The following is a 25,452-nucleotide window of genomic DNA, read 5'->3' on the forward strand; positions in this document are numbered from 1 at the left end:
AAAGTTCTTCAATGTAGATTCAGTAAGGATCTGTATATTTTTTTACGATCTTTTTTAAATTGTTAAAATCAGCATCCATGGCAGCATCCACTGATGCCTGCTGCATCAGCAGTAATTTTCAAGTTTGGTTCAAACTCACCATTTGATTTTTTCCCGTGTACACAAAATTCAGAATTACTTTGGATGATGTCTTGTTTTGTTCACAAAACGATCGATGGTGTAATAACGTTTTAAAACATTACCGGAATCACAGCAATGCTCTGAAATTATTATTATTATTTTTAATTTCTTGAGGGACAGACAGTTACATATATATAAAGAAAATGCTTTTATATTCACCGGAAAAATTAGATTACAAAATACTATTACCCAAATCTTTTACAAACAATGCTTTGAAAATGTATGTGTAAATTACCTAAACTGCCGACTTGTTTTAAAGCCGTAAAACCACTTTTCAAAATAATCAAGAACCATATTCGTCAGCGATTTTTCATGGATTTCCTTCATAATACATTATTCACAATATATATTTACGCATCCATTGTCTTCACTTTGGTTGTTAATACGAGAGACGAAGACAATATTACTGTTTTTTGGTTCTGTAAAATTTAGATTTGGATATTATCGCTTTATTCCCTTTAATTGTCGAAATGTTAGGAATCTGTATAAGGCCCTATTTACAATTAAGGAGTACATTCATAAGGCGCTATCTTGCCGCACCCGCTCGTTCATTGTAACATGTAGACGCGATTCAATACTAAAAAAAGTGTTTAATTTTGCCGCTTCCATACCCGCGCTTTCATCGTGTAAGAGCTGCAAGACTTAAGCAACTTCAATTCACAATTTTGTACTTGAAATCATCCATAATATAAAAACACAAAACATAAATAAATGCTAACACATATTAATTATGTTGAAATATAAAATAATTGGTCAAAGAAAAAATATCACAAACTCCGTACAGTATAGTCCTCCTAGTACAACATTGCGGCCGAAGAAATAAGTAAGTAGTGGTAAAATGCAGTGTTTAATTATTTACAACGTGTATTTAATACTACTTCTGTAAAAAAATTAGGCTCCTGACTTTTCTGTAATTTAAGGCAACAAAAGGAACCTTGCTAACACCTTTTAAGGTAGGCCACAATATTTAATAATGTTTGTTAGCACATTTTAAGGCACTGTATTCAATAAAAACTGGCTAATTTGTCAAATTTTAATTGAACACGCGCTGAACCCGCATTAATTAATGTTTTAATACATAACAGTCTATACTATTGGATACTGGAAAATTTAACTCTACTCCCCTACGACAAGGATTCGCTAGTTATGCGTGAATACATTAATAGGTTTGTCTAGTGGATCTCTATACACGATGGTCGTGGATTTGATGAGATCGGGTTCGTCGTCTGAAATGGTATCCGTAACGGTTACCATAACATCCTTTTGCGAGCATTTATTATGCGCCATTAGGAGTCCGCCAGCCAACCCGACCAGCGCTCGATCCAGCCAGTTCACTGGATTTGCGTATACAAGACCTCCTTCGTAGAAACCTAGATGACCACCATGCGCCAATTCCAAGTACATCGATTTGTCGTGTGAACCTGCAAGTATAACCATGAATATGGACGCATTTCTCTGTATTTATTCACAGCAGTTAACTTTGATTATCACACCTATTTACAAATAGAAAACAATAGGTTTTTAGTGATGCTGTCGCAAAGTGTGACTGATGCTGTCGAGAAGTGTGACTACGTTCTACGTTATCAGTTATGATATCATAACGATACACGTACAATTTCAAAAACCATTTAACTACGCGATTACCTTGAACTTGAGAATCAAGGTGACGATACGTGATAAATATTTAATATGGTTGTGCTGATTAATAGTTGAGCACTTGTGGTATGTATGGTAATAGCTGTTCGAATCGATTTTTTTATAATTCCCACTATAGCATATCGATTAGAGGAACGTACTAATATATAGAATTGAACCAATTACTTTAAGATAGCAAACGGATGTTAACACTTCTGCCGTTTAATAAAAGGATGGATACTTACTGACAAATTCTCTTATGAGTGGAAGTAAAGGTTCCGGAACGATAGGGTCGTCGCGAGCATTTATAAATATCATTGGTGTTTTAATATTATGCAGGTAGAACGCAGATGAACTCCATTTATACAGATCTGCTACTGAGTCGAATCCATACACACGCCTGAAAATATATCGCGTATAGTTTGCCTTTTTGCATAAATCCTAAAAACGGTAGAACAATAAAAATTGTCTTATTCAAAATAATTTAGCATTAATGACATACCTGGAATAAGCTTCATCCAAGTCTGGCAAAGTACCAGCCGAGACAATCATATTTTCGTCCAGCGAATATCGATTCTTCATCTCGGGGTTTAGAAGCATTCTCTTGTGCCTAGTAATTATGTTACGGTAGTTATCAGTCATTATGTAGAGGTAGAAGCGGCGGAAATTTTGCCATTGCAGTAGATACACCATCGTGCTGAAAGTAAATACCATAGTTATGAATAACCGTCTATTACTGTGCAAAATGTGTAGGAAATACGTCGTGCTTTATTTTAGCGATAATCGAGTATCAAAAATAAAAAATATCTACTTATTAACTTATTTTAATGTCACTATACATATAAATTGATGCTTGCACACCGGTTTTCATAGTGTCGCCATCTCTGTGAGGTCCCGGGTTCAATTCCCGGCCGAGTCAGTGTAGGAACTAACTTTTCTATATTGTCTCGGGTCTGGGTGTTTGTGTGTTTCCGATTTCCATAACACTAGTGCTTTAGGTACTTACTTTGGGATCAGAACAATGTATGTGATGTTGTCTAATATTTATTAATATTCATATTATAATCGAGTAACCGTACCTATAGTCGCAAAAACCTAATGGTAAACAAATGATTTTAAAATGAAAATTTTAATGCTATGTAAATAACGTTATAGCGCAATTTGCAACTTGTTTTTTAAGTGTATGACTAACTGTGAGTTCTTAAAAAAGGTATAACGTAGACAGAATCGATAAAGAAATGTACGATATAAAACATCACGATTATCATGATAAATTATCTATCACCATTCCATACATTCTTCATGAGAAGGTGTTCAATTACTATACATTTATGTATAATAATAATAAGTCCAGACTAATCCATACCGAATCATTGACATAAATAATTTTATGCCAATAATTCCATGTCAACCTGTTCTTAGTTAATAAGTAGGAATTAAAAGCACCAAGATACTTACTCAATAGCAGTGTATCCCTGACATATGGAAATGCCTCCTATTATATTGGGCGACCTCTTCCTGTCCTCACCTAAGTATTTCGTAATCAAATTTCCGCCGAGGCTAAATCCAACTAGAATTAACTTGGTGTTGGGATATCTATCAAGTAAATTTTCAATCATGTAGTTGTAGTCATCGGTGTGACCTGAAAAAAGTTAAACTCATCTTAATTTGATTATAATGTTACACGTTAGACAGTATATTGACATAAGTATATTATTATAATTTTGCCTACAAAATTTTCTTAAAGACAATATTACAAGCAAAGATAACCCAAGAAGCATCTCGAATATACCAAATACGTTATTTTTACGTAGATATTATGATGCCATTCGGCATTACTCATTCATCTTTAGGTATGTATTGTCATGGTTTCTTTACAAAACTGTACTTTGTTTCATGTATTATCTTATTGCTTTTATCTTATTATTCATAATAAAAATGTTCAGCGATTCTTAAATCTAACCTACCTACTGCAACTTCTTTAACGGGTCTCCCTCTCTCTCTATCTATCTATCTATCTATATATATATATATATATATATATATATATATTATATTTATTGTATATAATGGTTGTATAGTAACAAAATGATTAATTCAAGCAATGCTTAGGTTTTTGTTGTTACGTTTACTACCAAATAATCGTCTATCTAAATCACGGGTACATTCTCATTCAAAGGCACATGAAACTTGACATTTTCGACCGTCGTTGGTTTTTACCACAAGCGACATAGGTTTAAACTTGAATCTTGAGCGTCAACTCGACCTTGTACGACTGTATTACAGCTGTTTAAGAAAACGTTCTCGTGTTATATACAATTAGTCGTAAACGAGTCTGTACGTTACTAGTAATTTCAAATTATTAGTAAGACCTATTTTGTATACTTGTTTTAATTTTGGAAGTGAAACAATTATTTTTTTTGTAAGTCGTGACCGTAAACAGCCCACCCAAAACGGTTTGTTTGAAAAACAAATATAATTATGCGATTAAAATTTGAAAAAATAGTTTCAGTTTCAATATGAAGCAATCGCGAAAGCCTAAGAACTTATTGACAAACCTAAGAAATATTATTGACAATTTATAGAGCGATGCCACACTGGCGGCGTTGGGTGATTTCAGCGTACTAAGAGCGATGCTACACGATGCATTGCGTTGCGTTACACAGATATAAATCGGAATGACACACACACACACACGGTGCGTTGATATGGCGCGCCATCGCCACGTTGAAATCATAGCGTTTGCGACGAGGCAATACCCGTGTGGCATCGCTTTAAAGTGTAGTAATACACGTCCGATTTCGCGTCTGATGGTCGGATTCGACTATCGGATCGGATTCACTCAATACACGTGCGATATGCGTCCAATTCTTACGTAGACTTTTTCTGAACTAACTGCAGTGTTGCCAATTTATGGGGAATTCCCCAAATACAGGGAATTTCAACTCAACAACGCGTTTGGGGATTATGTTTGGATTACGCCATTTGGAGAAAATGCCCTCACTTTCTAGAATTTTATCATAATATTTTTGTTACATTGATGATCACTGATAAAAACACTATTTATTTGTGTTTATAAAAGATATTGATATTTTTTCAACATCGCACATGCGCTGCTTATATAACAACATTTATATAGAATTATTACTAAACCGCTTATATGTATAAAATTATCCAGTAGGATTAGAATCACTTTGTCTTGAATTGTAAAGTTACTACTATTATCAGTCACCGACAAGAGCCTAGCTCTTAAATAGTAGTCCTCGTTTTGACCGGTCCCCGGTGTGAAAAAAGAATACAGCTGTTGCCGAACAAAGCCGAGCAGTAGGTATTTTAAAGGACTATCCACACACATCAGGGCCGTGTCCGGGACGTGGACGGGGCGTGCTAGTTTGTATAAACTGCGGGCCCATCCCGGCGCCGGCCCGGACACGGACATGTGTGAACAAGTTCATACAGAATAAACGCAACGATATTTTTTGAGCCCCTGACGGAGCACGGCCCGTCCACGTCCCAGGCACGGCCCGGATATGTATAGGTAGACCTTAATACCACAACTTGCCACTCGTCAAGCTTAATTAGTAAGGTTTAAACTTAATTCAACTTGTTGAGTTTATTTCTAATTATGGCATAACGTATATGTAATAGATGGGTACATTTTGACTTTCTTAATTATTTGATATATTTTTAAGCGTAGCAATAATAATATAATAAATACTGAGAATGAATAAATATGATTACATGTGGGAATGGAAATATTTTTGAGGATTTTGAGTAATTTGCATTGGCAACGCTGCAAATCGGGGGGAAGAATCGGACGTGTATTTCGTCTCCCGGCAAAAGTATAGAGAGCACGCCTTCAGACAATCGGATCGGTAATAAAATCGGACGCTATTTCCGACTCGGCCGCCACGTTACGTGTACGTGTACGTGTATTGAGTGTTCATTTAATTATATGTTACGAGCGCCTTCCGGTAGTCGGATCAGACTATCGGATGGAAAAAACGGACGTGTATTGTCGCAATAAGGCTGCAACAGTAGCGAATAATTTTGACGATTTGACCTCTAAGCAGTAGTAACAATTTCATACGATATCTATCGACCACTCGCTTGTACTTACACAAAGTCAAATAAAGATTTTGATTTTGAAAGAATTGTAAATTAGAAGTTTTTTGCAATCTATACCTACGTTGTTGTTCCCTCAGAGACATTCGAGAATAAACCATCGTAAAAATAAACATTACATAATATTTTATGGTCAAAATCGTAATAGTGAAATAGTGTAAGTAGTAAATAGTGAAAGTATTACGTAAATCGTGCAATGATTCGATCGTAACATCCTATCAATACTACTACTAATATTACTATTTATACTACTACAACTATAAAGGAGAAGTAGAAAAGAGTAGTAAAATTAAAACAAATACTTTTGTTCGATATATGTATTTTAAATGCATTTAACAAACGTCAATATTTACTAATTTATTATGCGTCATTGAAAGTATGACTTTTATGTATTATTTATTCAATTTGTTTTATACAATACGTAAATAAACACTTAGATGAAAAATAATAAAAAAAAAGTGATTACGACCAATACGACTAATTTGTTTTTAGCTGGTGGAAATGCCAACAATAAGAAGTACACAGTACAGTATAACGATACTTTGCGCGAGGTTAAATAAATATACATTAAAATAGGTACTTTATTAACTATATTGTTAAGGGCCTATACAACCTCAGCTCAAATTCTAATTTCGCCCCCACTTCACCGCGCCGCCTAACTCTTTATCTCGCTCGCACACTGCTGCTCGCGGTCACGCGGGCACACCACGAGTACGATGCAATTTTGGTAGACTAAACTACCTACTTTATTTATGGGACAAGTATTAAACTTCTAAAGTAATAAAATTATTAATAATAAGTCAATATTATCAAAATAAACTTTTATAATTAGGTATCACTTTCAATGTACTTACCTACTTTTTTATTATGGTAAAATCCTCCCACCCTGAGTGGAGCGGACGGGACTGTCAGACTCTTACTGACTAAAATCCACGGTGTACCCTCAATAGCCCTTTTGGACAGTACCACGACCCCGGCAAGAATTTCAATGTACCTACTAACAGTTGCTTATCAAGCTAAATTTTCCAGTATAAACTGACCCCTCATTGTACTGAAAGCCTATACAATGCGAGATCAACTTATACTGGAAATTTGCTACAAAATAATAGACGAGCCAACGTTACGGTGAGGGTTCCGCACATTGCTTTTGTAGTACGTTTGAGTTTTATAATTTTCTCCTTGTACGTATTTTTGACAGCCGTTTTTGTATGTAGTAGGTCTAAATGTATCTATATTATTATTATACCTATAAGATTTTTTTAAACCGATTCTGAGTCACTGCATAAATTCTACTGTTACAAAAAACTAATCAAGTGCGAGTCACCATTGCAGTCAGGGTTCTGTGGGTACATTGGCGTGGTAGTAAAACGCTTTGCCATTATACAAATTTCAAAATAAATCACCGAAATGTATGACTGCACATAACTTCCGAAGGACTGCAACATATTGGATATCGTTTTTTGTTTTATTCGGGATTCTCAAGGCATGGTTTGTATGACTATGAAATTAGATAGGTAAGTAAGTATGTAGATAAGTAGGTTACGTAGCTATACAAATATGTGAAAAATATGATGCGTTTTCTTGTTATCTATTAGTAGGTAGGTACGTAAGTAGTATACTTAGGTAGGTATGTAGTTATATACGTAGGTAGGTAGGCAAGGATGTAGGATAAGTAAGTATATAGGTAGGTAGGTAGGGTAGATATGGTTTTTACCATAAGTTATTACACATTGTCAAAATTACATAATATTTAATTCGCTTAAATCTCTTATTGGCATATTTCGAACATGTCTGGGATCGCATAGCTCAGGCAACATGCATGTCATATAAAACTGTACTAATTTTGGTTCCATTTCTTGCCAATATTGGTCATCTCTCTCTATAATTTCAACTTTAACGTCTTTGTCGCATCCAGACCATACTCCGAAAATACATTTTTGCCTACCAGTTATATGAAGTTGTCCCTGTACTTGTATGTACCAAGGATGTTTTTTATTTATGACAAGTCCGTTTTTTGTTTTTTTCCAAAACTTCACTTTTTTCTTCTCTATAGATTCTTCCAAAGATGTTTTAAATGCTGTTATAGGACACTTGATTTCAATGATTGTGTCTTCTCCCACTATTCCATCTGGAGTTGCACCTAGAAAAGGCAAGTTTTTATCTATGAAGAGACCACAAGGCTCTATTTGAATGTTTAATTGTAATGCTATTTGCTCTGTTGCCGTTGCTTCATGTTCTATACCATGTTTCAGAGATGGGACATGACTTAGATTTTTTGGATATATAAGATTTTTTACTAAATTTTTCACACTTGAGTTTTGTCGCTTATTTACAATTTTGGAAAAATTTGATGCCGTTAGAAGTTTTCTTCTGAGCTCTAACCACTCACTTGACTCTCTTTGTAGAATTGTCGACTTTTCTACTTGTCTTCGATCTTCTTCTGAACTGGGCAAACTTTTCAAAAAATCCTCTTTGATGCGATTGTACTCCAGACTTGTCATGTCTGGCTTTTCACAGTTTTCACCATAATCTTTATCTTTTGTTTTTAAAAATAGTTTTCTACATTTTTTTTTACTATATGTCGATGCTCTTTGTCTTTGTTTTGAGCGCTTCTCCTCTAATTTCTTCACTAGCGACCTGGGACTTCTCCCCAAAATCGCTCTGTGTACAGTGGTAAGTGGGCGCTTTGTGTTAAATGATACCACGGCAGCGTTGCATCTTGCATCATAGCCCCGACGTAATGAAAAGTTAATGCGTTTCCCACCAACAAATTTAGCAATTATACTGTTGAAAGACTCTACTCTATTGCTGTCACTGTTGTGCATAAGACTTCGAGCCTTAGCTGCCACAGTGTTAACCACAAATTTAATTCTATGCCATATAGCACACGTCTTCAAAATTAAAGTTAAGTCTTCACTATTGTTTTGGCTAGTACAATAATAGGGTTGGCAGTTTTCGTGATTTCCGAATGCATGGTTGTATGAATTCAAGATGTCTGTAAATAGGTTACTTACTTTTATGTCAAAGGTGGCGTCTTTGGAAATATGTTCAGTTATGGATGAGCAAATGACTTTACGGATAGCTAGGATTCTTTGAGTAGTAATTTTTTTTCTTAAATTTGAAGGATATTTGGTTTCTGTAGTTATGTTCTTTAGCTTTTTACACATGTTTCTGAAAATGTGATTTTTGCATTCTATTTTTTCTACGGTACAATTGGGATATGGACGTCCTTCCAAAATTTTTTTGTATGTGCTCGAGTCGCCGTCTGCCACCATACGTTCGTATATAAGGTTATGCATGGGAATGGACTGTTTAAACCCCTCTAACAATATCTCAGACTCCATACCGGTAGAAGGACCGCTATAATTTTTATAGCATACATGGTCGCCTGAACTGATACCTTTACTTTCAGCTCGGGCACATATGCCGCAGTATTTGTTCTTTACTCCGATGAACAAAACCTCACCGAACCTTTTGCCAATTATAGCGGCAGCTCCAGATAGGGCTGAAAAATTTGTGTTGAAAGAACGTTTACTCCAGACACCATCTGCAATCACATCTATGCAAGCAAGGCCATTTTTTACTCGCCCTTCTGCAATAGCCGCATCTCGTTCCCTTGCTGCAGCTGCCTCCATAGTAATTATAGCAGTTTTTCGCCAGTCATCATATATTTCATTTTGGACTTTAACATAGTGCTTTTGAGAGAAATATGGACAATCCATCGATGCACATAATTCACTAAATTGGGAATAGCCAATTCCAGAAGATATGATACCAGATGTTGCAGATTTGTTTAAATCTAGGTCTGATTTCGGCTCAGAATCAAGATAGAATATTAGATTACACATATTGCAAGCTAATTTATATTTGGAGAGCAGACCTTTTCTTTTTTCTGATATAATGTGAACGTTGCTCAATGTACATCCGAATGCCTGATTATGATTGGATATTTCTTGAAGTCGTCTATAAAAATATTCTACATCAATCATTCTCCGCCCTTCTACACGAAAACAGTTTTTATCTTCCACAGGGTTATTAAAACTCACTTCGCACCTGAAACCACCAGAATATTTTTTTTAGGAATTCTTGGTATACTGAATAACATACATGATACACATAAAAATTCTCATATAAAAAATCTAGCCCTTACCAATTAGTATCATCATCACATTCATCATCTGGTGTACCGTATTGCGGAAGATTATGTGAATATCTGAAAAGAAAAGTTTTTTTTAGTATAAGAATTAAGAAATTATAATCTTCACTTCCTAACTAATAATATAAATGTGCAATGTGAGTTTGTTTGTTTGTCACGTTAAAGTAACTGAACGGATTTGCATAAAATTTAGCACATGAAAAGACCATGGCCTGGAAACGGGTATAGGCTACTTTTTATCCTGGATCACAAAACACGTCACGAGCAAAGTCAAGCTAGTCACTAATAAAATCAAGAGTATTATTATTAAATAGCTTACGGATCCAATATTCTTTCGTCACTATATGTATTCAGTGAACAACTTGTGTCTTCAGGTGGTACTTGTGATCTGCAAGAAAACGCAACATTCATTATAAAAGTACTTACTCCTGAAAGCATAATTATATCAACATGAATAACAATACGGAACCCTAAAAAGTACAACAACATGAAAAGTGTGTGAACTCGCCAATCCGTTACGCGTTAGTACAAAACGGTAATGCCATGTAACAAAGCACAGAAAAAAATATCTTGATGAATACGTATGATACTTACAATTCAATATTTTGTAATGTATGAACATTTGTTGCGTCTGAATGTATTTCTACTTCTATCGGAAGTATTTGGGTCCTGTAACAATCACAAGTGGCTGGTATAATAATACTGGCCGATATACCTTACATTATTTGTTTATCATTTCGCTAAGGAACCCTAAAATTGTGCAATAATAAAAGACGAAATCGTCCATAAAATCATAATTGCATAATCATATAGCTAAATAATTATTATTATTGTGTACGTACGTTTATTATAGAAATACTGGTGCGGGGGTACGCATGGCTACATATATGAAACTGTAATTTCCAGTATAAGCTGACCTCCCATTGTGCGGAATGCCTATACAATGCGAGATCAGCTTATACTGGAAATATATTGCTTTTATTATACCTTATTTTAAAGCTGTAACGTAGTAACTAATTACTAATCTGTGGCTGTGTGTTTCAATAACAGATAAGTTACGTGCATAAATATTTATAGGTAGCAGATACTCACGAATTTTCTGGAATATTCTCTTTATCAACATCATCTTCAGTAGTGTGTAATCGACGTCGTCTGGAAAGATCATCATATTTATTATTTAGCTAATCTACTATAGTACGCCCAGTAAGTTCATATTTTTTATGTATTTTACAACATGCATAGCTACCTAGCGCCGCACGTCCGATTGTGTGTGAAGCAAGCAATAGTTTGGTTTTTGCAGCTAGTGTAGGTACTGACCGTACATGCTGCAATTCGGGGCCGGGTTCGATTACCGCACGGAACATTTATTATTATCTAATGGGCGTTATGGCCAACAAATAGTTATGAAGACTTGAGTTTGTAATTGCACCGTCTTTTTCAGTAGCAATCGGAGAAATAAGTTTTGGAGTTATAAAAATATAAAAACTATATTTTGTTGCGTCAAAACAAAAACAAACCTATTTAGGTAATTAAATTTTTTTATAAACGTCACTATACATAGTATGTCACTTCACTAATACTGTAAATAGATACGTCGGTAGATACTTACTTCATTTCGATCATATGTTTGCCTGCTTCTTTACGCCAACCCCGTCGCTTCTTATTTTTATTACGGCTATTTCCCATTACGCAAACACTAAAAACTCACGCAATTCAATATTGTTAGTTTACGTCGCGTAATGTGTCCTGAGTGCAAAATGACACAACCATCCCGTACGAAAGCCGGAGCAGGACTAAGCGCGGGTGGCGCGTGGCAGGGAACCAACTTTAATAAGGCTTATATTATATGTTATTTAATTGGGGAGGAAATTCAAAAAAGTAAATAACATAAGACCTGCTTTATAGTTAATTAAGTAAGTATAAAAAGTTTCATGATCTAATTTGAAGTATTTTATGATTGCCAGCGGTTTATTGTTCAGTTTAGAGGTAACTTGGGGATTTTTTTCTATCGAGAAAATTTTATGCAATCGTGTTTTCGCCAAACATAGGACTTAACATTATTGCTCAACTTTACCATATATTTATTTCAAAATTAATGCTGCAGTATTTTCGGCGTAACAGAGGATTTTCCTAAGCCATTTGAGGTAGTATAGGCTCTTAACATTAAAAAGCGTCAAAATCTAAACGGCGAGAACAAGTAGTTTAATTGAAGTTGGAATGCTATTTTCTGATTGAAGCATGGGTTCGTCGTCACGAGAGCAAATATTTGCGATATTTTCTGGATCAGTGGTGGTTTTATTTTCTTTGTTTTCTATTTTCTTTCAAACAAAGTGCAGCAAGCGGCGGTGGGCGGAAATACAATGCAGTATAGTTTCATTTCTACTAAATAATGTGGGTATGTCTTTGTGTCCCGCGGTGCAGCGCGGCGCAGCGTGACGTCAACCAGCTTGTGCCACCACGGGCACTACAAAGTGTGACTAGGCTTCTCAACAATAAGGTATATTTCTTTGAAAAGCAAACATTGGCTGAGCGACATCGGACTGCTTAGGGCGAACTTTTGAAATAGCAATACAATGTAGAACTTCAAATGTGTTAAACAGACGGAATATTTCTTCTCACGAGAATATGCTGTGTGTGTGGTCGTGTAGCGATTTGTAGATTTTACATAAAGTACGCATGAGAAGGTTCGCAAGAGAAAAGAATTGAGCTTTTCTAAAATGGTTTTGGCCTAGGTATTGTGGGTAGTGACGCGGAGTGTATTCCGTAACTCTTGGTCCCGGGATCGATTTCCGGTAGAACCAATTTGGGAAATGAAACTTTTCTAAAATGGTTTTGGCCTAGGTGTTCTGGGTAGTGCCGCGGAGTGTAGTCCGTAACTCTTGGTCCCTTTTCTTCTAGAACACCTAAACCTTCTCAGCCAGTGCCATATTATTTGCATGTATATTGTACAAATTCCACACTTAGATTTATTTTTTATTTCGGCATATCTATATTGTCTAGTCTTTGGTAGTTATTTAAAAAGATGCAATGTAAATATAACGAAATAACTAATTTATAAAATCTAAAATACAAAAAAAAACCAAATTCAAATACAAATTAAATTTAACACAAACACAAGTGAAATTAATTAAAAACAGCAACTTTTTGTGGCATAAACCCGCTCCAAAAACACACGCGCAGTCCACCCGTCACAAAGCCTGAAAGGCGACTGAGCGTAGTGCTGCGCAGACCTCGCGAGTGGGAAGGATTTTTTTAAATAATAACACTTAACTTATGAACTATATAAGTTAAAAAAAAAGTGAACAATACATTCTGTTTGAAAATAAATTATCTATTTTTTCGTGTAAATTTTATAAACAACGGATGTTTGCATGGAAAGAGAAATTCCTTTTTATTCAATTTGAAGGACGTAACTTTAAATTTCATTTCGTAAAAAGAGCTTAATAAATTGTAGTTTTGCTCAATACATTCAATTACTTAAGGACTAAGAAGTAGTCACATATTTTTTTGTGATTACTGGACTATTATTATTATCAGGAATTTAATTTTAAAAGAGCCTAATTCGTCAATCTGGCACTTGTTCCAGCCTTAAGTTGCTTGCGGTGGCCGCACCGTGTGACACGTCGTCACACAGTCTGATTTATGTTGTAGTCCCAAGGCGACGTCACAACGCAACATCGTCGCAACGCCCCGTGTGGCACCACTGCTCTTAGGGTCGTATTCCAGAACTCTACTCAATACTCAAGTCAGGATTGCACTGGAAACACAAGCACTGGAAATACGACCCTAATGGCAGGGACTTGAGTATGATTTTCAGTGCTCACTGCAATATTCACGTCACGTTGAGTATTGAGTAGAGTTCTAGAATACGACACTTAATGGGGTGCATGTAGAGAATACCTGTGCAGGACTGGGCAAAACACATGCTACGTCTTAATTGAAATACAAAATACTTCCTTATATGTATTTAAAATACGAAATATCAAATACTTTCTTGAGGTGAATTTGAAATACAAAATACTTCCATGGAATGTATTTAAAATACAAATACAAATTACAAAATACTTTATTAATATACCTGTCGTGACATGTGGAAACCAACAATTTCAAAGCCTTTTCCTTCCATAATACATATATTGAAAAAAAAGTTTTAAATTATTCAGTTTTACTTGAAAAAAAAAACTGTTAAATCAATCAATACCACCATACCTACTACAAATCACGTAGTACGTACAATTATTATTAATGTTTCCATACAAGACGAATACTTTATATACGTGTAAATGCCGTTCATAACACAAATTAGAAAGATGGTTCACTAAAATCACAAATTCACAATGCCGTTATAATCCTGAATGGTTTAATTTTTTTTTAGCTTCTGTCCCACTAAGGACAATTCTGCCAGTGTCCGAGTAGAAACTACTCTAAGGCTCAACTCACACTGGCGCAGAGTTGAAGCGTCGCGACGCGTCATGTTTTTCGTATTCATATTCATCATTCAAATAGCATATTCATCTCTATTTTCCCAGTATTAAGGTACAAATTTGTGTTATGCAAATATGGAGTCAAGCGTCGACGCTTGGTTGCAGTCGAGCGGGTTCGCGCGTCGCCGCGCGTTACTTCAGAAGTTACGTCAGAAGCCAACCACACTAATCCAGGTGCACTAATGCGAGTGTCATCGCGCGTCGCCAGGCGTTGTAGTTGAAAAACAGGATGCGACGCGACGCTTCGACTCTGCGCCAGTGTGAGTTGAGCCTAAGTTATAAACTCAGAGGCTATAACCGCGAAAAGATGACTTTGACGTCTTTGACATAACTATTGAGTTCAATATCATATAAATCTATGCACGTCACATAAAAGGCTGAAAAGTACTTTGTTGAAATGCATTTTACAACAAAAGTATTTGAAATACAAATTACAAAATATATTACGGTCAGGTATTGAAATACTAATTACAAAATACATTTTTAGGGAATAATTGAAATACAAAATACGTATTTGTATTTTAAATACGTATTTCAATTACAAGTAATTCAAATACTGCCCAGCCCTGCCTATAGGATTAAATAGGTACTTACAAGACCTGTTTTTTAGGAATTCAAGATTCTCCATATATCGCATAAAAATTAAGGACCATGCAAAAGGAAATATTTTGTATCCAAATATGATTATTGTAAGTGATGCCGTAATCAGTAGAAAAAGTACCAAACGTTTAACATTTTCATGATGTTCCCCGAACTTGAGTCATCGGGCTGCCTGTTAGGGTATAGACACAATCCTGTTTAATATATGACGCATGCGTCCATTCTATAGCGCGTGATGTCATTTTTTACGGGGACCGTTTTGATATTACAGGGTCTTTCAAGGTTCTATACAATATCGTATCTTAACGTAACGTCGTCGCGTCGATCTTGAATCATATGTTATTTTATTCTACCCTATTAACTATGACGATTGGTATTTATCAATTGTCACTGTTGGAACGACATTGTTGTATACATTTAACGAATGAGGCACGCGTAAGAGAGCGATAATGTTCACAGTATTTTTTATTTATTTATAAACACAACAGAGTTTAGTGAGAATTTACTGGTAGGAATTTCTAAAATAAATAACTCTTGAACTTCTAGAGCAGTGTTGAGCCCATGGGCCAAAACCGGCGCGGGCCCGTCTTCCTTCTAAAGAAAGGTAGAAAACCGCCAAACAGGCAACGTTGCGCTGGTAAACTAATCTATGAAGTAATATAGGATTATTTATTCTATGCAATCAGCAATCACTTGTATAAATAAAGTTAAATTTATAAATTTCATAATAATGATAACACAGAATGTGTTGCGAATCGATCGATCTAGTGATTTTGTTTCAGTAGGTAACCTTGTGAAAATTAGTCTGACAGCCGTCTCGTAACGTCTGTTTACACGAATTGCTAAATGCTTCACATGAATAAGCACGCTAATTATTCTATTTGTAAAGAATAATGTAAACAGCACTATGCAGTGTTTTACGCCACTCCATTGCGAATAATGAGTTAATTGAGTAAATAAGCAACAGTAACGTACATAATTTCATATGTCAAGTAGGTAGGTATAAAGTGCAAAATTATGTTTTACTATACCTCTACCTCTGTATTATATATTTAAGGTATATAGTTTCGTAACAATATCACATACACAACAATATAACAATCGGTTCCACTTGTATTAATTCTATCTTTGGTCCAAGGTCCATACATAGACAAAACTCAATTTCTTCTAAACTTTCCGCCCATTCCGACACGAGCTACCAACGTGATCTGCGACTTTTATGATGTCGAAATGATCATATATTTCAAAAGTGATATGAATCCTTTTGTCACGTTAACACAAAACACTGTTGTGTGTAGACACAACGATAAATATATCTAAATATAGATAAATTTATCTTCAAGATAAATATTTATTGTGATTTGTAACAGGATAAAGTAGCTAACAGAGGGTTTTTTAAATTAGGTAATCGAATAATTTATAATTACTACTGTTCGTCACATTTGTGTTTTAATTAATTGTACATGTTGGTACTTAGATATATAAAATTTACATTATCGACCGAAAACACGATAAGAAGGCGAGTGTAATTTCAAGGACAAAATCTTTCGGCGCGTGTATAACCGTTGTGAACTGAAGAGTGACTCACCGTAAGAGAATATTCTAGAACCAGTGACAGGAACGCTGTTCAGCGCGCCAATGTGATTGAGCACAGCGCACCGATACCCATGGCATTGGGAATAATGCACGTAGGTACGGATGTACACGCTTTCCGACGTGTTCCCGATGCCCGGACATATTGCAACCGTTACGTCATCTGAGGATAAGAACAATTATTAGAAAGTTGCTGGAAACTCTAGATTCAAGGACTGAAACACATATTACATGCAACATTTTATTTAAATATAAAATGAGAACCACACACCATAATAATAAAGTTCCAAACAACCACACCAAGTACCTGATCTCAAACTAGGGAATTCCCTGCACTACGAGTACCAGAGCAACACAGTTCAGTCTGGGGCACTACCCACAACACCCAGACCAAAATCGATGTAGAAAGGGTTATTTCCCCAAACTGGTCCTAGCGGGAATCGAGCCCGGACATCCTCATTTCGCGCCCACAATGAAACCGTTGGTCCATCGAGGTCGACAACATAGTGAACCTACAGAGAAGCAATGGGAAATAAGCAGCAGGCTACCTTAAATCATTAACCTACTTAATTAACTATATATTGCAATATACGTCTGAAAGTTCGATGACCGCAGTCGTCATTACCATATACGGGAAAACAAGCTATATGTATTTTAACTAGAGTAACCTACACTAAAGTATCGTTTAATAATCTGATATAGAAGCGAGAATTTTCGTTCCCTTTTTCTGTCTGGCAAAAGGATGAGTCGATCAATGCAACCCCCAAAGATTTGAATTTGGATTCGTAGCAATTACCGCATCTCTACGAAATAGTGAAATGCAATGAATATTGTTAAACGAAGTCGCGGTACCTTAGCACCATTAAATTAAAATGAATTGAATTTGCAATTTGCACTGTTGGAGTGTATTATTATTAACTTATATTCTTAACAGCCACCACGCAGTAACCGCAAAAATTTAGAGGTGAAAATCTTTCACCTACTTTTACTCTAGTGTTTTTTTTCTTTTTTATGATACCAAGTGACGGGACGAACAAGTCGTGGGCCTGGTGCTAAGCGACACACCTGTCCATAGCAGTTGCTGCCACTCCGAGCTTTAAAGCGCAAAGATCTGTCACGCTGAGATGTAAGTTGACAAGTCCCATATGTAATTTCACCAGCTCCCTTCAAAATCGGAACGCAGTACTACGTGGAGGCAGAAATAGGTAAGGTGGCAGTACTTCCCTGGATGAACTCTTTCACAAGGAGCGCTACTGCTACTAGGGTGCATGATAACAGTTTGATAACCGCGTGATGAGCCAAAAAAACAATTTTATAACGTGCCTTTTGCCGTTACATGAAGGTGCAGCTAGCAGAAGGTGCAGTTCTTTGAATGTCACCTTCACCGAACTGAAAATTATTCAATTTTAGTTAAGTTCTGATATTATCTAAACCTTCAGAAATAACATTGGGACAGAAGAAGTTCTTTGAATGCCACCTTCACCGTACTGAAAATTATTCAATTTTAGTTAAGTTCTGATATTATCTAAACCTTCAGAAATAACATTTGGACAGAACTGAAACTCGCAATAAAATGTAAATGTGAGTTTCTTGAATTTGTTCTTACGAAATAATGTGAACTAAAACCACAATGCTGTACATTAGATATTCCAAGGCTTTAATGGCAACTTTGTGTAATCAAATCTATTACGTATTGTGATACGCATATTATTATCTAAATATATTTTATATTATGTTGACCATAACGTAAGGTAACAATTCCACGTAATGAAAACGACACAGTAAGTACCGTATGATTGGTGATTTAGGTAGCAAAAGTTTTGTTCTGATCCATCAGACTCAAGTGTTACAATATTTGTTTATTTCATATTGTTGTACAACAATAAATTATTACGTAAACCTATTTTTGCATAGGTATAATGTTTTCTTTTCGAAGAACACATACACAAGGTGATGATGGCAATGCATTTTTAATTTGCTGCTTTTTTGGTAAATATGTACCCGACCAGACATGTGCATCGCGCCGTCACCGCCGCCGATGAAGTTAACTGGTATAAATCGGCGTAGTGAAAATTTGTTTATTTTAATGAAGTACCAGCTTCTTAATTATACACTATATTTCAATAAAATGTTGCCAGTTCCTTATATAAACTAATTATGGAATGTCTATTGTACACTCTGCTCATACCAGATTTAAATTAAGAAACGTTAATTTTTACATGTTCGATTTTACGAACATTTTTGAGTTGATGAGTTTTATTAACAGTGCCTATAAATTGTTAAAGGTTAAAGTTAGTAAAATCAAAAACTAAAATTAGTACAAAGGTTGACATAAACAATGTTTTAGCCATAGGTCAATGGTTTTAGCGTTTTTTTAACACCTGAAATATTTACGAGTGCACCACGCCAAATCTACGTCATTCACGCCGCCGCCGACGAGTATGTCTAGTTACGAATCGACCGTATACATAAGAAATCCATAACAGATACCTAACAGCCGCAATATTTTCGTGTAATGTTCTTCATAGAAACTTATTGGCGAATGGCGAATTCCTATTCTGCTCTCGGATTGAAAAAATGCACAACTGCGGTATGAAGTACCCATAGTGCCCTTTTTTCGTTACGAGGGCAGTATTAATTATATTATGACTAATTCTATTAGGTATTTAACAAAAATTTCATACGACTGTCGTTTAAATGCTAAACCGCCGAATCATACAAAATTCAAAAATGTTTTTATTGCAAAAATGTGTTTAAAAACGGTTAAAGTTTAATATTACACGAAGACACCTAGCGATTTAGCATTATAAACAACGGAATTACGCAAATGCCTGTTTGGCATTCTGCACTTTCGTGGCTAACTTTTGAGCTAAACAGTTCTTTTGTGAGTTGTGTCTGTGTTTTCAAATTTATAGAGCCTTAAAATACGCATCTTTTGAGTATAAATACATGGGCATTTAAGAATAAAAAAATATTAAAATGTTAAAAACTTGAACGTGAACTTTTGACATGGGGCCGTTTAGCATTTAAGCGACGAGATACGTGTCAGATAACCACACCAATCATCTGATCTCAAACTGGGAAATTCCCTGAACTTTGAGTACCCCAGCAACGGAATTCAATCTGGACTACCTAGAACGTACCTACAAACCAGAACCAGTTTAAAAAAATTAATTTCCCAAATTGGTCGTTCCGGCAATCGAACCCGGGACCTCCTCATCCAGGCCCCACAATGCAACCTTTGGACCACCGATATGGTTAAAATAGGTTTCAAGTGTACATTACAGAAATTGTGCTTCTATATGAAAAAAGAACGGAAAAGTGAGTGTTTCCAAAACTTGATGACTTGAATCACAAACGTACGCGCAGAGTACCTACTTACTTACTTAAGAGAAAGCATGCATATAACATGGTACATAGCGAGTAAGTAAAAACAACGCGTGGAAGTGCTTAATTATAATGGATATAAAACCCTTTCGTGGTATATAATGTAAATTGTATATAGAAATGAAAGAAAGCAGCAACAAGCAGTAAGGTGTCTGTTACCTATGCGACTTCTAAAACGAATTTACTTATATAGTAAAAGAACGAAGGACTTTATTTCCTCAATATTTAATTCAATGGAAGACTGTCAGAAATACAATTAAAAATACTTTTTAGATAATCTATTCTATATCTAATAATAATAATCTATTCATGTTTTTACTTTAGAAACCTTAAAAATAAAAAGAAATAACCTTTAACTATACCTTCGTGTTCGGATCCAACAGGCTCATAAAGGTCGTAAGTAAGTGTGGATCTATCAGGTAGAACTAGTGATATACGACCTCCAATAGGCCATGGGCATCTTACGCGCCCTATCAGGCTATGTAAGATTGTCTGTACATGACCACTAAAACCCCATAATCTCGTTGGCGTGTACCTGCGTGAAGAAGTTCAAAGATCATTAAGATTATCTTTGTGATTGTAAACGTATTGATACCGATCGGGTTGGGATTATGGTTGGAAGATACCGCACGCAAAAATTTTATTATGTGCCACTAACAACATACGACGTGTCGTACAATGATCCATTGTTTAGCATGTGCAGGAATTATATCAAAGTTAGCACTGAGGTAGATAATAATATATTCCACCAATCTTTAAAATCATTTATAGCGTCTAGAAGGTCTCAAAGCTAGATTTAAGATGATTTCATTTTGCTTATTTTTTGTAGACTTTTAATTTGTGGTTTCCTCGAACTTCTCTTTTTTTTTATTTTACAAACGTCAATTTTTATTTCTAAATAGGATATTTAACTAAATTTATTTCATTTCAATGTTGTGCACAATAAATGTCATCTGTTTCAAGCTAAAGAGTGTTACAGTATTAAATTAATACTAAGTATTGCACACGGTTTGCGAAATGTTATAGTGTCTAAATAAATAAATATAAAAGTACGTAATGCGTTAATTATATGACGTGGACGACACGTACTATCCAAAAGATAAGATCTCGTCCTCATTGTGTATAAGACTTAAAAACAAAGAACGCGATTTCTGAGCGTCATACTTAATTTCGACAAACACTATTTCGACTCGACAGTACTTCGGCGACACGTTAATTCGACGGAACACTACTTCGACAAAACACATATTCGACAGGTCACTAATCTGACAGAACACTGCTTCGACAACACAAATATTCGACAGGTCAGTATTCCGGCAGAATATGAAACCGACAAGTAACTGCTTTAATTATTAATTATTCTCAGACATATTTATATATGTGAGATATTCCGCTCAAGAACGAAGTGGTCCCTAAGTAGTCTCTCAGTACAACAAATATTCTTTGTAAATCTATCGTCCTACATCTTTCGTCTCGGTTTTTAAGCTATTCTCGGCACTTTGCTTTCTGTATTTTTAAGTCATATACATAAATATGTCTGAGAAATAATTAATAACTAGTTAAGCAGTTATTTGTCGATGTCATGTTCTGTCGGAATAGTGACCTATCGAATGTTTGTGTTGTCGAAGCATTGTTCTGTCGGACTAGTGATCTGTCGAATATGTGTTTACTCGACAGTGTTCCGTAGAATTAATGTGTAGTCGAAGTACGGCCGTGCCGAAATAGTGTTTGTCGACATTAAGTATGACACTCGTAGAAACCGCAAAAAGAAGTTACTGTTTTTAAACAAGCGACGTGACGAGTTTTTTGTGAGCCTTGAAAACCACCTTCATAGAATTCATTGTATTCTGCACGTGCATTATCATAATATAATCAATAAAACAGTGACGACTTATTTAGTTTTTTTGAAAATTATCTTAAGCAGTTCATTGTATTGTATTGAAGAATTCAACAGAATGAATCGACGATACTATGGGACTTTTCTAGAACAAATTAAATTTATCACAATCTCGTCATACATATCGCCAAAAGCAGCATTCGGATATATAATGTAGACACTTATGTGTGATTATACTGATTATATTAATTAATAAGAGGATAACAATTTAATATTATCAATCCACTCATGATACATAGTAGTAACGTTTTTTATATATGTATGTATTAGATGAATTATATGGAATATAGAAATTGTAGAGTGTAGATAGATAGATAGATAGATAAAACGTTTATTTGTTACTACATTCACACGTACATAACAGCAAAAAATAAAAAATAAAAACACAAAAACACAAACAAAACAAAAAATAAACAAAAACAGCAGAGTCGCAGCACTGCTAGACACCCAGTTATGTACGTGTGCTGCAGCAGTGCAAAAAGGTCATAGCTCAGCGTCGGTGTTTACTCAAGAGCAAACCGCTGATTTTCAGCTATAACCTAGAGGTAATCGCGGATACGATATTCAGCTCGCTGACGTCATTTTTCCATTTAGTTATATTTAAATATATAATAATAATTAGAATAGAAACCAAATAAATAGGAAGATAATATAAATATGTTTAAAAAAATAAATTTAAAATATTAGTGATTTAATTCAAATTATATATTAAGTAAGAGTATAATATATAAAAGAAAAATTAAGATAAACAAGTGAAATACAGATATAAAAGAAAATTAAACTGTTAGTGGGTTAATCATGGTTTTAATACACAATATATGCAATAGGACTGGACTGGACTGCAATAGGCTGAAGATGATGATGATATGCAGCAAATTTTCGCCACCTAAGCAAAGCTCTGTGAAATACCCTTTTTTTTGGACTGTCAAGAAGAAGTTCCTTTACCTTTTCCTTGAAGGTGCGTTTAGATTTTAAAAGTCTTAAAGGTGGTGGAATATTATTCCTTAGTGTAGAGTCCTTACATACACAGTTCTATGTTGAAACATTAAAAGTCATCTATATAATAAAGCATTGCTATACCAAATGTCATCCCGTTTTTCATGCCAAATCATGGATTTGCTTGGTAAATACAACGTTTACATAATATCATAGAACATTTCGTGACAGCAACAAGTTTTTTTACTTATTAAATTTACACTTAGGCACTAACATAAATTTGTTTTATTCTCTAATGAAAATTACTTACAACTATTAAGACATTTTACGTAATGTATATCTACATAAATAAATAATTGTACATAAATACTGATTATTGTACATAAATATTGTGTAACTAAACATTTAAACAATGTTCAAAGGTTAGTGTGTCATACATAGCACAGCTGTGTCTAGTTATAGAAGGATATTATATTTGATATTTTTAATCTACAGATTAGATTTTATATTAATGGTAATTTGCGCAAACTGAACACCGGAATGAATCAGTCACAGAACATCATTTAAGTACGTACAAAGATTAGATAGGTTACTATTGACTTTTATAATGTTAATTACTGAGTGATTACATCAATTTGACATCACAGTTAATTGAATGATTGACATAACAGTTGTTTTTACCCTTTGATCAGGCTTCTCTTTTCATAGAAAGGTCATCATAATGATCTTCAATATTATAGGTATAACACAAAGTACACATATAATGGTGTAGTTCTGACTACACATTTTTATATATTTTCCTGACTTTCCAATTACATTTTTATCACTCTGTTCATACATAAAGTTTTACTTTTTGCATTTGCACATGAGATGAGAATGCAATAGTACAAATAAGTTTATGATACAAGCAAATATAAAGCTTTCATTATTTATAAATTAATTTAATTTAACACCCATTACAGAGAATGGATGTATAATCTCAAATAAGGAAACGATTTAAAGAGACACAGTGAATAAGATAAATATAATAAATACCTTTGAGTTTAGTAAATAAATTATAGCCAGCAATGATTTACAAATTCAATATAGTACCTATTATGTTTTACAATGTTACAGAACTTGTTATTTGGTGGATTAAACAAAAATATGTAGAAACTGTTAATTTCAAATTAGCATAGTAAAGAAACCACATTGATAAATTTAGAAGTTAATTCATGACACCAATTTCGGGCCCATAACCTTGACATGCCAATTGTTGCCCAGTCAGTGCATGTACCTAATTATAATATTTTAGCTTATTTAGCTCTTTGCTATTTATCCAAGAAACGAAAGTGCATAATATATTAACAATCTAAATAAGGCAAGATAAAATTGACTGAATATGATGGAGTTGTTGAACATTCAAGGCATTTTTTGTATTACTTTGCTGGTGATATTCTTACACAGGTTGGTCTGGCTTGCAGATGCCTATAGAAGCTTTAAGTCTTCTTCATTTACTGCTAAACCATGGCTGATAGACTTGTTACTTGAAGACGTGTTTAGGACTTAAGAAACTATATGAAATCATATTCTAAACCACTCATGTAATTTGATTTTAAAGATAATTTCAATACCTAGCCATTGCTCTTGTAATCGTAATGTAAGCAAAACTAATGCCCTGACCTGAGGTACCTGTTAGATATTTACCCTTTTGACGATGGCACTGTTACCTACCAAAAGTATGACATCATCTACATCATTCATACTCGATTCAAGGAAATGATAGAATCAAGAATCTCAAAATGTTCAATTAAAATAGCTACATCACCATTTATTTATAATGTTTACTTACGGTTCACTCAGGAATGGTGAAATAAATAGGATATTCTCGATAAAACTCCTATCCCTTCCGAAAATCACAGGTTTTTGAGGCTGACTGTTCACGTTCAGAATTCGGAAAAGTATACACAATATAACAGCGACGACAGCTAAAAGAACCGTCGACATTTTATGTTAACTGCCCTTATTCCCAGCCTTGGTCGCTATTATCAAATATCTACATAGTAAAAAAGTGTTTCTACTTCCTAACAACTTCCAAATGAAGTTGTATATAAACAGACACAAGCACACGATGCTACAACACGATCAAAACTGAATGACTGAATGTTTGACTGACAATCAAAATCGAAATAGCTTTTTTTTATTCTGTCAGTTTCTAGTCCGCACCCGCAGAATTATTTTTTCTTATTGGTGAAATATAAAGAAGTATAAAAATACTAAGTGTGGATTGGACATTATGCGACTACATTATAATACTATTGGAAGCGCTGGTAACCTTTTTTTAAATTTATTGCTGGCCATGGAAACAAGCTCGTGTAACCATTCTAACAGCGTTGCCAATGCCAATACTTCAAAACCCCAAAAATAACGGTTAAAATCCCCAAATTCGGGGAGAACAAAGTTCATATTCCCCATAAATT

General features: G+C 34.7%; 1 protein-coding gene across 3 annotated transcripts; it reads right to left on the bottom strand.

Moving 5' to 3' along the window:
- Window positions 1-451: 451 nt before the first annotated feature.
- LOC113232276 (abhydrolase domain-containing protein 2) lies at window positions 452-25,107 on the bottom strand. Of its 3 annotated transcripts, XM_026466956.1 has the most exons (8): window positions 24,825-25,107; window positions 20,511-20,695; window positions 16,769-16,936; window positions 3,274-3,457; window positions 2,318-2,512; window positions 2,061-2,215; window positions 1,291-1,601; window positions 452-530 (listed from the first exon to the last, which is right to left on the bottom strand). In XM_026466956.1, exons 1-7 carry the CDS (start codon window positions 24,977-24,979, stop codon window positions 1,321-1,323), a joined length of 1,323 nt encoding a protein of 440 aa, XP_026322741.1. In that variant the 5' UTR covers window positions 24,980-25,107; the 3' UTR covers window positions 452-530; window positions 1,291-1,320. The 3 variants fall into 3 exon arrangements, with proteins under 3 accessions (XP_026322741.1, XP_026322735.1, XP_026322748.1); XM_026466950.1 differs by lacking the exon at window positions 452-530 and having other exon boundaries at window positions 557-1,601; XM_026466963.1 differs by lacking the exon at window positions 452-530 and having other exon boundaries at window positions 557-1,601; window positions 20,523-20,695; window positions 24,825-25,100.
- Window positions 25,108-25,452: the final 345 nt, after the last annotated feature.

Source organism: Hyposmocoma kahamanoa, unplaced genomic scaffold (genome assembly GCF_003589595.1).
Source record: "Hyposmocoma kahamanoa isolate Upper Pololo Valley unplaced genomic scaffold, ASM358959v1 102, whole genome shotgun sequence".
Classification (NCBI taxonomy): domain Eukaryota; kingdom Metazoa; phylum Arthropoda; class Insecta; order Lepidoptera; family Cosmopterigidae; genus Hyposmocoma; species Hyposmocoma kahamanoa.